This window comes from Ipomoea triloba, chromosome 8 (assembly GCF_003576645.1).
Source record: "Ipomoea triloba cultivar NCNSP0323 chromosome 8, ASM357664v1".
NCBI classification, from domain to species: Eukaryota; Viridiplantae; Streptophyta; class Magnoliopsida; order Solanales; family Convolvulaceae; genus Ipomoea; species Ipomoea triloba.
In genome coordinates this window covers 17,842,186-17,854,191 of record NC_044923.1, presented here as the reverse complement: position 1 = coordinate 17,854,191, position 12,006 = coordinate 17,842,186, and the positions used below count along the sequence as shown (strand labels likewise).

Genomic DNA, 12,006 nt, shown 5'->3' with positions numbered 1-12,006 from the left:
CTCACCTCTAATTATATAATTAATAATTAAGCTAAATGTGGTTGAATTGGTTTCAATAAATATTTATGTCTTCAATTAATTGGCAGGTGAAGATATTTGAGGAACACTGTACTGTGGGGCATTGGGAGAATATGGAAGGAAGCACATGAGAGCATTTGCAAACATTTGTAACAATGGCATCTCCTTAGCTGCCACTGCTTGTGAATTGTGATGGCCATAGCGCTCAGTAATTTTAAATTCATATATATGTAATATCTATTAAAATAAAGGGTTGATTGAGATTTCTATTCTCTTTTTCTTTTTTCTTTTACATATATAAATAAATCAAATTAATGATAGCCTCTGCTCTTTTTTCCTTTTTTCTTTTTTTTAAATCCCAATTCCAAAAAATAGTAAATATGCCTGGCCGGAAGGTGGCGGTGAGCCGGTGACCGGCACTGATTGATGATAACACCTTTAAAAAAAAAAAAGTGTTCAGATGATCCCTTAGCAAGAACATAACTTTTGCTTACGCAGAAAACCTTTGCAGGATCTTTGTTGTTTCTACACAATGGAGATGCCTACGATGTGTATTCCCTCTTTTCTCCAAGAAATTCTCATCATTTTCCTTTTCCTTTTCCTAATCAAAAATCAAAACTCATGCTTTTGTACAGACGGGATTTCACTGCGGGGCCGCATTTATCTATTCAACAACTGAGTTGAATGTGTCGCGTTTGGCGAGCCCAGGGCCTGCAAACTTTACAAACTAACAGTCCCTGTGAAGGAGGGAGCATCAGCACGCATAATTAGTTTACCTTTTATTGGTTCCACATTACTTGTGCATATCCTGAAATCAACAAAATGTTTGGGCTTTTCTTGGCATGCTCCCTCAGAATTGCTTTCACCAACCAATTTTCTTGGCTCATCCCTGCCCCACCATCTCAGCTTGGCTTGTATTCGTTATTCCTTAACCCCACCCAATACTCCGAGCTTGTCCGAGAGAGAGAGAGAATCAATCAATCGATTTCACCTTCATTGAGCTTTCTATGCTGATGCCCGAATTCAAACTTGGCATTCCTTTTTTAGATCCTCCAGTATTGGGAATAGAATCTGATCTACGTACACGTTTTCTTGGTTTCCTGAGTGAGGAAGCCAAACAACCCAAATTCAACTCTTCTAGAATAATGTTTGCAGCAGGCTTCTCTATTTTCGCACTATTCTCATCGTCAATAACATTCACTCCAGACCTTTTAGAACCAGCAGGCTTTTGCGTTTTGCCAACAGAACCACTAGTAGTATCCTTGAGCTTTGATGGAGGTGAGGCAAGTGGAAATGAATTCAAATTCAAGCACAAGGAATTGGGCTGCCTATATCTCTCTCTATCTCTCAATACCAACTGAGAGGGGTTAGAAGAATTCTCTTTTGAAATTCCACGTCTGACTGGTACATGATCGTCAGAGTCTTCATCACTACCAACTCTGTCCGCCTCCTGATAAAATTTGTTGGACCATTAAACCAACAAAAAAAAAAGCCATCAAGGAAATAACTATTACTGCAATAGGCTGCCATACAAATTGCCGCAAGATAATATACTTGAAGGTATTTCTAAACAATATTACAGATAAAAAAAATAAAAACAAGAATAAAAAAGGTACTTCGTCCAATATTGAGCTGTTCAAAATGCTGAAGAAATAATGGAAAGGTACCTCAATTTGTCCACCAGTGATCTGCTCAGAATGAGATATCTCTCCCTCTGAATCTGCCATCTCCTCGCATTCAAACTCCACATTTTCTTCTTCTTCTTCCTCAGAGTCACTCAGCTCTTCCTGCTCCATCACAATTCCTGGAAGAGACTGGCCTGATATGTCATCAACGTTGTTTCCAATATCCTTTTCATTGGATACGGCCAATGCTTGAGCACTTGAACCAAGATTACTGCTCATTCTGTTTAAAGTACTTGTATTTGGAGACCTCACTTCAGTCTCCGAAATACTTCTCGATGATCTTCCAACATCGTGATCAGTCACACATCTTTCTAGAGCTTTCTGTTTTCTGGATGTAAGACTCAAGTGCATTTCAAGATCGGGTTCACTATAATTTCCAATAGGACTAGTGGGTTTAAGATGTGCAGCAACTAAACTATTATTCATACATGACTCGGTTCGAGAGGCATCTAATGAGCTTGGAGGTTGGGCAAGTCTTTCCCTTGGTAGTTCTGAATAAGTAGAGGGTTGGGCAACAGAGTTTGCAGTTTCTGAGACACAATTTGCATCAGCAGCTCTTTGTAGAAGTGGATGAAAGCCAAGACCACATGATGTAGAAGCTTTTCCCTTGGGTTTCAAAGCCTTGTTAAAGAAGTTAAAACCACGGTTTGTTTGGCGATAGAGACTCAGATTTAGCTGGGGTGGACTGCCTGGAAAAAAGTTGAATGAACTATATGCATTAGGACCAGAATTCAATGGATAATATAGCAATTGACCATCTTCTGGAGCCCGAAAAAGTAGTGGATGCATCTGAAGATCTGGGCCATCCTTTTCTTCCACCACTTGTCTATCCCTGAGGACTTCAGACTCATCGTCATGATGCCGTGTGCTAGTATTGCTTTCAGCAGTGATACTCCTGACTTCCACATCTCTTCTTGAACAATTGAGTCCTGTCTTTGCAGCACTTGCAACTTGCAGATCCCCATTATCTGTTGTGGCATTTACATCCTGACAAGCTTTAGCACCAGAAACCTTTGTACAGACTACACCTTGGTAGCTTTTAAATGCTGACTGTGACATAACACGAGCAGTTGGTGGAAGATTAACAGGAGGCAGCTGTGGGGCTAATTTCACTACGCGTGCAGTGCTACTTTTTCTGGCTCGATATGGCCGCATAAACACCTCAGTATTGGATGACCTGAAATCAGATATGAATCATGGTTCAATGGAGAATGTAAAATGAGCAGCCTCATAAGAGAGGGATTATACAACAGCAGTACTTTAAAGAAATAGGAAACTGGTTGATTTGGGGTAGAGGGTCTCTACAGCCACTTTCATTTATTCTCTCTCCAACTTGAGAGCCACCCATTTCTGGTGGAAAAGGACGACTTTCATCTGCTAGATTTGGAATAGGATTAGTTGCCGAGATGACTGAGACACCAGCCCTTGAATCTGCCAAAAATGCCTCGTGAACAAAAGCTTCATCATCTTTATCCGTACAATCATTCGCACTATTCATGTCTTCAACATTTTTACCAATGCCATTATCCTACAAAATAAAGTCCAACTCATTTTAAGATAAGATAGTACCATGAGTCCATTACTCATGAAAGGAATCCCTCTTCTCTCACCAAAAATAGGCATACACACAATACTATATTTGTTTAGCCGACGTGGTACTTTGTTATACATTTACACTATTAAATTCAAAATATGAGATTGAGACTTAATAAGTTTTTTGAAAGAATCAGAAACAATTATTGAATACATAAAAGCTAAAGACCATAAAAAATTATATATATTTCTGAGGACTATATGACTTCATATCTGATTGTACTAATTTTAATAATATAAAGCAGCCAATCAGGTGGGAAATGTTAGTTCAGCCATGCGAACTAATATAGAAGAAAAACTATACCATTTTTTCTGATGAAGAGTGCAAACTTGCCAAAGCTGCAGCCTTGGACTTTCTTCTTTGTGATTCATATAAGCGTCGCCTTTCCTTTTTATTTGCATCTGATCTGTATGACTTCTGAGTTCCAATAGCAATACGCCATTGCCGAGGTAACAGAGAAGGATCTCTATATGGAACAATGAACTTCCACACTGACATCCAGTCAAGTTTAAACACTCTCAAACCCTGAATGATTTAGGCAATTAAGATTAGACAGCTTGGGCAAAATAGTGTAATTATGGATTTAAAAGTTACTTTACAAGCATACTTCCTCAATCCGTGCAATCTCTTCTGCGGTCAACGAGGAGTTTTTCATCCTTCGAACAGCCTACATAATCAAGGAGTAACTTCTGCAGGTAAGATTACTATGCATGATAACATTAAAACATAGAAGAAGAAGAAGAAGAAGAAGGCCAATCATGAAAATGGTCAGCTGTTGATGTTCAAGACAACTTTGATGCCATATACTGAAATTGCAGCTAATTACCTTTATTGGATTCTCAGGTGCTTTAGCTGATGAGCGGTTCTTCTGCCTGATAAAAATCTGCATAAAATATAGTATAGGAACTGCTTTTAGAGAAAGTGGTTCATAAGATACAGAATCATTAAAAAATAAAATAATAAAAAAAGGGCAAGAAAAAGGCAATACCAGGTCAATATGAAAATCACCTGATGCTTAGATTTGCAAGGAAGAAACCGCTGTTGAATAGCTTTCCAGTCCGTATTGTATTCCATCAGTCCCAAAGCCAATAATCTACAAGACAGCAAGGTTGAACAAAATAAGATTTCAAGATTTCCATCATAATAAGTAAAAGCAGCACAGCATTATATGAGACTAAATGAAAATGAAAACCATTATTTTATTTTTTTTAAATGGTGAAAAAATAAAAATGAAGACCATTAAATAAACATACAAATATACTGAACACAAATACACAACACAACTGATATTGTAACTATATAAGTAGAAATGCGAATAACATGAAAAATCGACTAAAATATTCCTTCAGTGATATTATATTGTATATACTGTTGGGAATCATTTACATAGTAGTTTAGTAATGTGTCTACTTAGCCTGCATTAATCACCTTATGTTTTTATTTTACTATTAATTCTCCTAATCACAGAAGAGCAGTGACTAGTATAAGAGCAAAAGTATAAGCATTACTAAAAGTCAATATCATTTACAGTACTAATCAATATATGTATGCACATACACACACACAGAGCATCAACTTACTTATCCTCTGCATCAGTGAAGAGCACCCGGTTCACCACAGCTGCTGGAGGTGCCTTATGAGGATACAGGGTCGGATTAAATAATGGATAGAACTGCAGAGCCAGTTTAGCAATCTTCTTTGGAACAAGTGCAATTGATTCTTTTTTGGCCCTTTCAACTAGTGAAGCAGCCAATGTCTTTTTTGCTATTTGAACATTAGATGAGGAAGTCAGGTCCACAGATGAAGAAGATGGAGTGTGACAATCTGTTTCAGCAAATTGCTGAATGTTACAAGCAGGAAAAAGGGGAATTTTTTCAGCGCGAACATCATTGGTAGCTCCTAGTGGCTGCCTCTGGTATTCTTGTGCAACTGTTAGCAATTGTCAATACATAGTGTACAATAAGGATCAGGACCTAATTTGAGTTAATAAACAAAATGAAATTCATTTTTCCCACATGACATACCTGATAAAACATCATCCATGAATTTTCTAACCAATTTGAGTGGAGCCACATCAAGAACAGAAAGTGTTGGATCGCCTAAGTAAGGCATCCAGGAGGAGCCTTCAGGAGTTCGCAAGCATCCCTCCTGCTCATTTGAGGCATATCCTACCTGTCCTGTTGAAGGAGAAGTTCGATTAGAAGGCTGCACAGAAGAGAAGTCTTTCTGCATATCAGAGGCAGAAGAAAATCCATGGGTACTTTGTCCCGGCAAAACATCTGGAGCTTCACCAGCCACTGATGGATGAATATGTTGAGGGAAGAAGCAAAATTGGGGGTATGGTACCCTTCCCTGTGCTAATACTTCGTCACGCTTGCACAGCATTTCGGAGATCAATTTCTGAATATCAGAAGCAATGTCTCGTCTAACAGGGTCAAGAACACAAATAGAAAATATCTGAATAAGAAGTTGAACATGCTCATGTATCAGGCAGTGCAGTTGTCCTATCTGATATGGAGTAAATCCATTTATAAATCCATCATTGACAGGACGCAGACAATGTGTTGCAAGCCTAGGAACCAAGCCTTTCCCTGCAAGTGCAGAGTATGAAGCAATTGGTGAATATGGCAACAGAGGGCGTAATGGCCTACTTGATTCTCCTGCAACCTTTTTTTTATGTTCAACAAATGTCTTTTGGCGCCTACTTAGCCTAGTCTTAGGTCGTTGATCAACAGCCTCATACTCCTCTACAATATCATCCTTCACGTTTTCATCAAGGTCACTCTCTAATGCCTCTTCAATTTCAAGCTCAAAATCAGCATCATTATCCTCATCTTCATCATCAACATTTTCATTCTCTTGTGCATTTGTTGAGCTTCCATCTACACCCTGTAACACAGCTGCTAGAAATTTTCTGTATTCTTCTTCATCATCAGCATTCTGAATATCATCCTCATCATCTGTTTCCTGAAGAAAAGTCTCCAGTTCATCAAGTGTAAAGCCAGCAAGTGAATACCGTGCTCTGGTTCGCCTGCATATAGCATCCTCATCATCCCTATCCATAATGGCCATCTTTGAATTTGCACCAGTTGTAGACTCTTTGGGTGCAAGCTCCTGAATACAATCTGTCCCTCTGTTTGATACATTCTTCTTAATGTTTACTGTTTCATTTTCAGTTTGAGGTATTGAAACAGTTTGTTTTTCCATAAGCTTTCCAGAAGATGCTTCAGTTTGCATCACAATCTCTTCACCATGTTCAGTATCACCGGCCAGGCAGTTCTGTGGTAGACCTAGTGAATTTGCTCCATCATAACCTTTCAAAACTTCAGAAACATTGTCACCACTGTCAGCAACATCAGCATCCAAACCTTCAACTTCCGAGCTCAGGCTAGAAGAAGCTTCTGGACAAATAACTTCTCTTTGAAAGGGATTAAAATCTACATCCTCTTCTTCATCATCCTCCTCATACTCAGTCCCATTATAATTTGCATTGGGAGCATCATCCTTGTGCTCATTTTCTTGAGTGCCTTTGCCATTGTTGGAAGAGTTTCCAACAGCATGGTTAAGATTTTGTTGGTTGGAATCCTTAAATTCAATAGATGGTGCAGCTGAACATGATGACATCTTGAGAACAAAATGTTAGAAAATGCTTATGCAAATGAATGCCGACAAGCATTTAAACTGGCCAGAACTAGACCATCCCTTCAAAGATAAGCAGAACCTTGGGCTGCTTCTTCCATGGGCGAGAAAGGTGCTCTATTAGCTTGCCAGAAAACGGTGATATGTTAGAGATGGTGCTTATGAATCTTTAAGCGGTTTCCAGATCACATGATTGCAGTATAATTAGGTATGCATTTATAAAATTTGAGTGTCGATCAATATGTTCAGTAATTTTCCCTCTTTACACTAATGATATGCTCATATGCTCCAAAATTTATTCCTACGATCCAGTTTCTTCAGAACATCCCCTCAATTCAGTCCAAAATTTAGTTTTTTCAATGCAGATCGTCAGAATAGATAAAAAGGAAGCAAAACAGTAAACCATTCAATTACCCAAACAAGAGAAGCAAAATGTGTTGCACGCCAGTAGAAACGAAGAAGCCCCAAGCTTTCCCGCCTTCTCCTAAAGCTTTGTTCAATGAAAGCTTGAGTGCATATGAATTCTTCGCCGGAAGATTGATTGATTGCGGGAGAAATTAGGGATTAGCAGAAGAAGCCTAATTACTCCCGGGTCCGAAAAGCGAGAATGATATTTATTTTCTTAAGAAACGCCGTCGTATCAAATGTTTTCCTTTTCCATTCAAAATTCTACCAATTTGAAACGACGGCGTTCCAAGACCATTCAAATTTTTATCAATTCTACCAAGTATCAAATTTTCCCTGGGTTGAAGTATGTAGTAATGTAGTATGAAACGAATAAACCAAAAATGATAAATACATATAATTAAATAAATTTAATAGATTTATAGTCATCTTAGGAAAAAGTATTCTACCTCTCTTAGGTGGGATTTACTTTCTTTAATATCATGAAATTAGATTCTCTTATGACTCGAACTTTAATATCTTACGTCAAAAATTGTACCAAACATTGAAAATATTTTTTCACATACATTTTAAATTTTTTGAAAGATTCACTGTCATACTACATTACTACATACTTCAACCCAGGGAAAATTTGATACTTGGTAGAATTGATAGAAATTTGAATGGTCTTGGAACGCCGTCGTTTCAAATTAGTAGAATTTTGAATGGAAAAAGAAAACATTTGAAACGACGGCGTTTCTTAAGAAGATAAATATCATTCTCGTTGTTCGGACCCGGGAGTAATCATGCTTCTTCTGCTAATCCCTAATTTCTCCCGCGATCAATCAATCTTCCGGCGAAGAATTCATATGCACTCAAGCTCTCATTGAACAAAGCTTTAGGAGAAGGCGGGGAAAGCTTGGGGCTTCTTCGTTTCTGCTGGCGTGCAACACATTTTGCTTCTCTTGTTTGGGTAATTGAATGGTTTACTGTTTTGCTTCCTTTTTATCTATTCTGACGATCTGCATTGAAAAAACTAAATTTTGGACTGAATTGAGGGGATGTTTTGAAGAAACTGGATCGTAGGAGTAAATTTTGGAGCATAATTTTGGAGCATATGAGCATATCATTAGTGTAAAGAGGGAAAATTACTGAACATATTGATCGACACTCAAATTTTATAAATGCATACCTAGTTATACTGCAATCATGTGATCTGGAAACCGCTTAAAGATTCATAAGCACCATCTCTAACATATCATCGTTTTCTGGCAAGCTAATAGAGCACCTTTCTCGCCCATGGAAGAAGCCCAAGGTTCTGCTTATCTTTGAAGGGATGGTCTAACTGATTTGCCTAAGCCTTACCCAAAGGCAAATCAGTTACAGGCTTACATCAATGCAATTGGAAAAATGTACCTTGCCATTCAAAGCCTTCAAAGCATTCTGGATTTCTGGGCATCAGTTTCTGATTCAAAGGTGACGAATCCAAATCCTTTAGGCCTCTGGGTTCTATGGTCTATCACAAGCCTTGCTAAATCAATTCAAAGTACTAATCTATATAAGTCATAAAAACAAAACAAAAAAAAATCAAATCTTTATGGAATGGTAATATGGTATAATCAAGAGCAGATAACAAATATTTACCTTCTTTAATATCACCAAAAGGCAAAAATAACCTCCTTAATTCCTCGTTTGTTGTGTAAAATGACAATCCTATTGAAACAACAATCAAGAATCCATAGGAGCTAGGGTTTAATCAGATCCATGAGAGGCATAAATACGAAATCAATCATTCCAGTATCAAATAGATCAGATAGATACAAATTGCCAGAAAAAAAAAAAAAGGAGAATAACACATACTACTCACGAATAGCTGCAAAGCTCGTTTTGCCATAAGATACAGACTCACTCACTACAAGAAAAATGCACAAAGACAACACTACAAAGACTTGAAGTACGGCACTCAGGCAGAAATTTATCATTTCATTCATTTGTATGAAGTATTGAAGTATGAACTAGTGAAATATCAACTATGAAAGCAATGAAAGAATTAATCAAAGGACTAAACAATTGAAAAATAGAAACAATGAAATTGAATAATTGAATATTGAAATCTCTTATATAGGCCTATAATAATAATGTAGCAGACGATAGAGAATACAGTTTACCTGTACAGTAGACTAGCAGAGTAGCAGACGGACGGAAATCGACGGCAACGAAAGGTGGCTTCAACGGAGCTCCAGGGAGCAGCAACAGACGGCTTCGATAGCTCCAGTAGCACACGGCTTTGCAGTTCGCACTCCAGCAGCAGACGGATGTGAATCGATGGCGACGATTCGATGGGAGATGAGTCGACGGCGAAGGAGTAACTGGTGTTCGGCAATGGCTGGGTCGACGACGGTGGCCACTCTGATCGACGGTGGTGGTGTTTGGCGATGGTGAAGATGGAGGCGTCGGCTAGAAGTTTAAATTTCAATTAGGGTTAGAATATATATATATATATATAATATGCTTTTATTAAAAAAAAAAACAAAACAAAACAAAAGAAAATAAAAAATCACATTGCGACGGAATAAATTGCGTCGTTAATTCCGTCGCAAACTTTATTCATTTTCAAATAAACTAGTATTTTCGCCCGTGCGTTGCACGGAATGGATTTTTTATAATATTTTAAGAATATTTAGATTGATATACAATTATATAAATTATAACATCAAATATTATATAGCGCAATTGATAATATTTGGTTGGATCAATTATGTTTTCTGATGTTTTCTTTGCTTGAATTAGAACAAATAATTGTCTAATTACTCATGCGATACACGGATAAATTTTTATATTATATATCTATAATTTATAATTCTATAATAATTCTATAATCTATATCTATAATATCTATAAAAACAAAAGAGTCTTACAGGATGATTTTCCTATTCGTTGTACAATTCTAGATTACAATTCCTATCATACTAAAATCTCTATATATATTAAAGCAAAATGAAACAGCTGAAAAATTCCCGCCCATACAAAATGCAGGTTTTGGCCATATTCCAAAAGTCAAAGTATTTGTACTGTTCTACACGAAATCTCTTTACTGACAACTTAATTTTTTAAAATTTTATTTTTACTAAATTCCATTCCAATTTCCTAGGCACCTCTTTGTCTTTGTGTACACGAAACTTCCTTCTTGACAACCAATGTTGAGTACAACACATTAAAAATTTCGTAAGAAACATCCTATAAATAGATAATTTTGTGGTGATGGGTGAAACCCATATCTACACCGTGAGAAGAAAAAACCAAGAAACATAGAGTCATTGAGTTTCTATTCAAATTTTAGAGTATTCACTTTCTCCATTTTTAATATTTATGAAGATGAAGTATAAATATTCAGATGCAGTACAAACATTCAGTTGCAAGCAAGCATCGCAAAAAGTGATAATGCAGTACAAGAGGCGATAAGTTACCATAGGTTGCAAGAGGAAGAAGCAGTTCTGAGCATACCTACTACTACTACTTCGAAAATGGTAGCTACCACTTATTTAATCCTTTTACACCTTTTTATCATGAAAAACCTGAAAAACAAATGTATGGTTACTATTAACATTTTATTGTGATTGTTGATATGTACAAAGCATATGAATTTAAACTTATTTTTTTGCTAAATTGGAAGAAGAATCGATAGATGAAGGGAGATAAGACCTATGGAACAGAAATTGAAATGTGAAATCCTAATCCTAAATCTAAGTCGTACAAGCATATTTTGGAGTATAGAAACACATACTTTACAATAAAACAGTTCAAACACACTACCTGTTCAATGGATTGCTTTGCAGGTGTGATGAGAGAGGAGCTTGAAATCGAAAGCGCAGAGGGCAGAGAGCCGAAGGTGCCTGGGGCGGAGAACCGGAACTGATAAATGAGACTATGAGTGCGCCGAGGCAGCGAGTCGAAGACGCCGGGTGAGGAGAAGCGGAGACGCTGATGGAGGAGAAGCGGAGCGGAGATGGCGGGGAGGAAAAGCGGAGAGGCGGAGTCGCCGAGGAGGAGAATCGGAAACGCCGATGGAGGAGAAGCGGAGACGCTGAGGGTGGATAAGCGGAGACGGCGAGGGTGGATAAGCGGAGACGGCGAGGGAGGAGAAGCGGAGTGGCGAAGATGGTGAGGGAGGAGAAGCGGAAAGGCGGAGACGCCGAGGAGGGGAATCGGAGACGCAGAGAGACGCGATGGGTGAGAGCGGCAGAGAAGATGGGTAGGGTTAGGTTGTATTTGGGTGTATAAAATTTGTTTTTTTTTTTTTAAAAAAAAAAGGATAAAGATTATTACTATACATTTAGTTTAGATTAATAATTGTTTAGAAATAATATGTGTTTAAATGATCTTTTAAACCATTTTTAATTGTTTAAATTTAAATAAATACTGAATTTAATTATTTGTATTATATTAGAATTGTTTGATTTTATTTGAATTTATTATTTATTGTTTATAGAGGTGTGTAAATTTTGGTGAAAATTTGGTTAATTGACCAAATTGAAGAATTTTGGTTAACCATTCTTTAAGCAAAAAATTTTGGTTCAATTATTGTTTAAATAATTTGTAAATTTTTTATTAACAATTAATTCGTTCCGAAACGGTTGGTTAAATTAATTAATTGAAGGGTATACCAAAATTTTGAATATATATATA

General features: G+C 37.2%; 1 protein-coding gene across 8 annotated transcripts; it reads right to left on the bottom strand.

Annotated features, from left to right (window-relative positions):
• Window positions 1-414: 414 nt before the first annotated feature.
• Window positions 415-11,583, bottom strand: LOC116027494. Of its 8 annotated transcripts, none has more exons than XM_031269170.1 (14): window positions 11,134-11,583; window positions 10,788-10,895; window positions 9,489-9,777; window positions 8,965-9,033; window positions 8,737-8,874; window positions 5,322-6,905; window positions 4,878-5,226; window positions 4,306-4,390; window positions 4,124-4,180; window positions 3,905-3,964; window positions 3,601-3,822; window positions 2,963-3,231; window positions 1,686-2,880; window positions 415-1,468 (listed from the first exon to the last, which is right to left on the bottom strand). In XM_031269170.1, exons 5-14 carry the CDS (start codon window positions 8,777-8,779, stop codon window positions 992-994), a joined length of 4,341 nt encoding a protein of 1,446 aa, XP_031125030.1. In that variant the 5' UTR covers window positions 8,780-8,874; window positions 8,965-9,033; window positions 9,489-9,777; window positions 10,788-10,895; window positions 11,134-11,583; the 3' UTR covers window positions 415-991. The 8 variants fall into 8 exon arrangements, with proteins under 8 accessions (XP_031125030.1, XP_031125034.1, XP_031125027.1 ...); XM_031269174.1 differs by having other exon boundaries at window positions 5,322-6,921; window positions 10,825-10,895; XM_031269167.1 differs by having other exon boundaries at window positions 10,825-10,895.
• Between the last annotated feature and the right edge of the window lie 423 nt (window positions 11,584-12,006).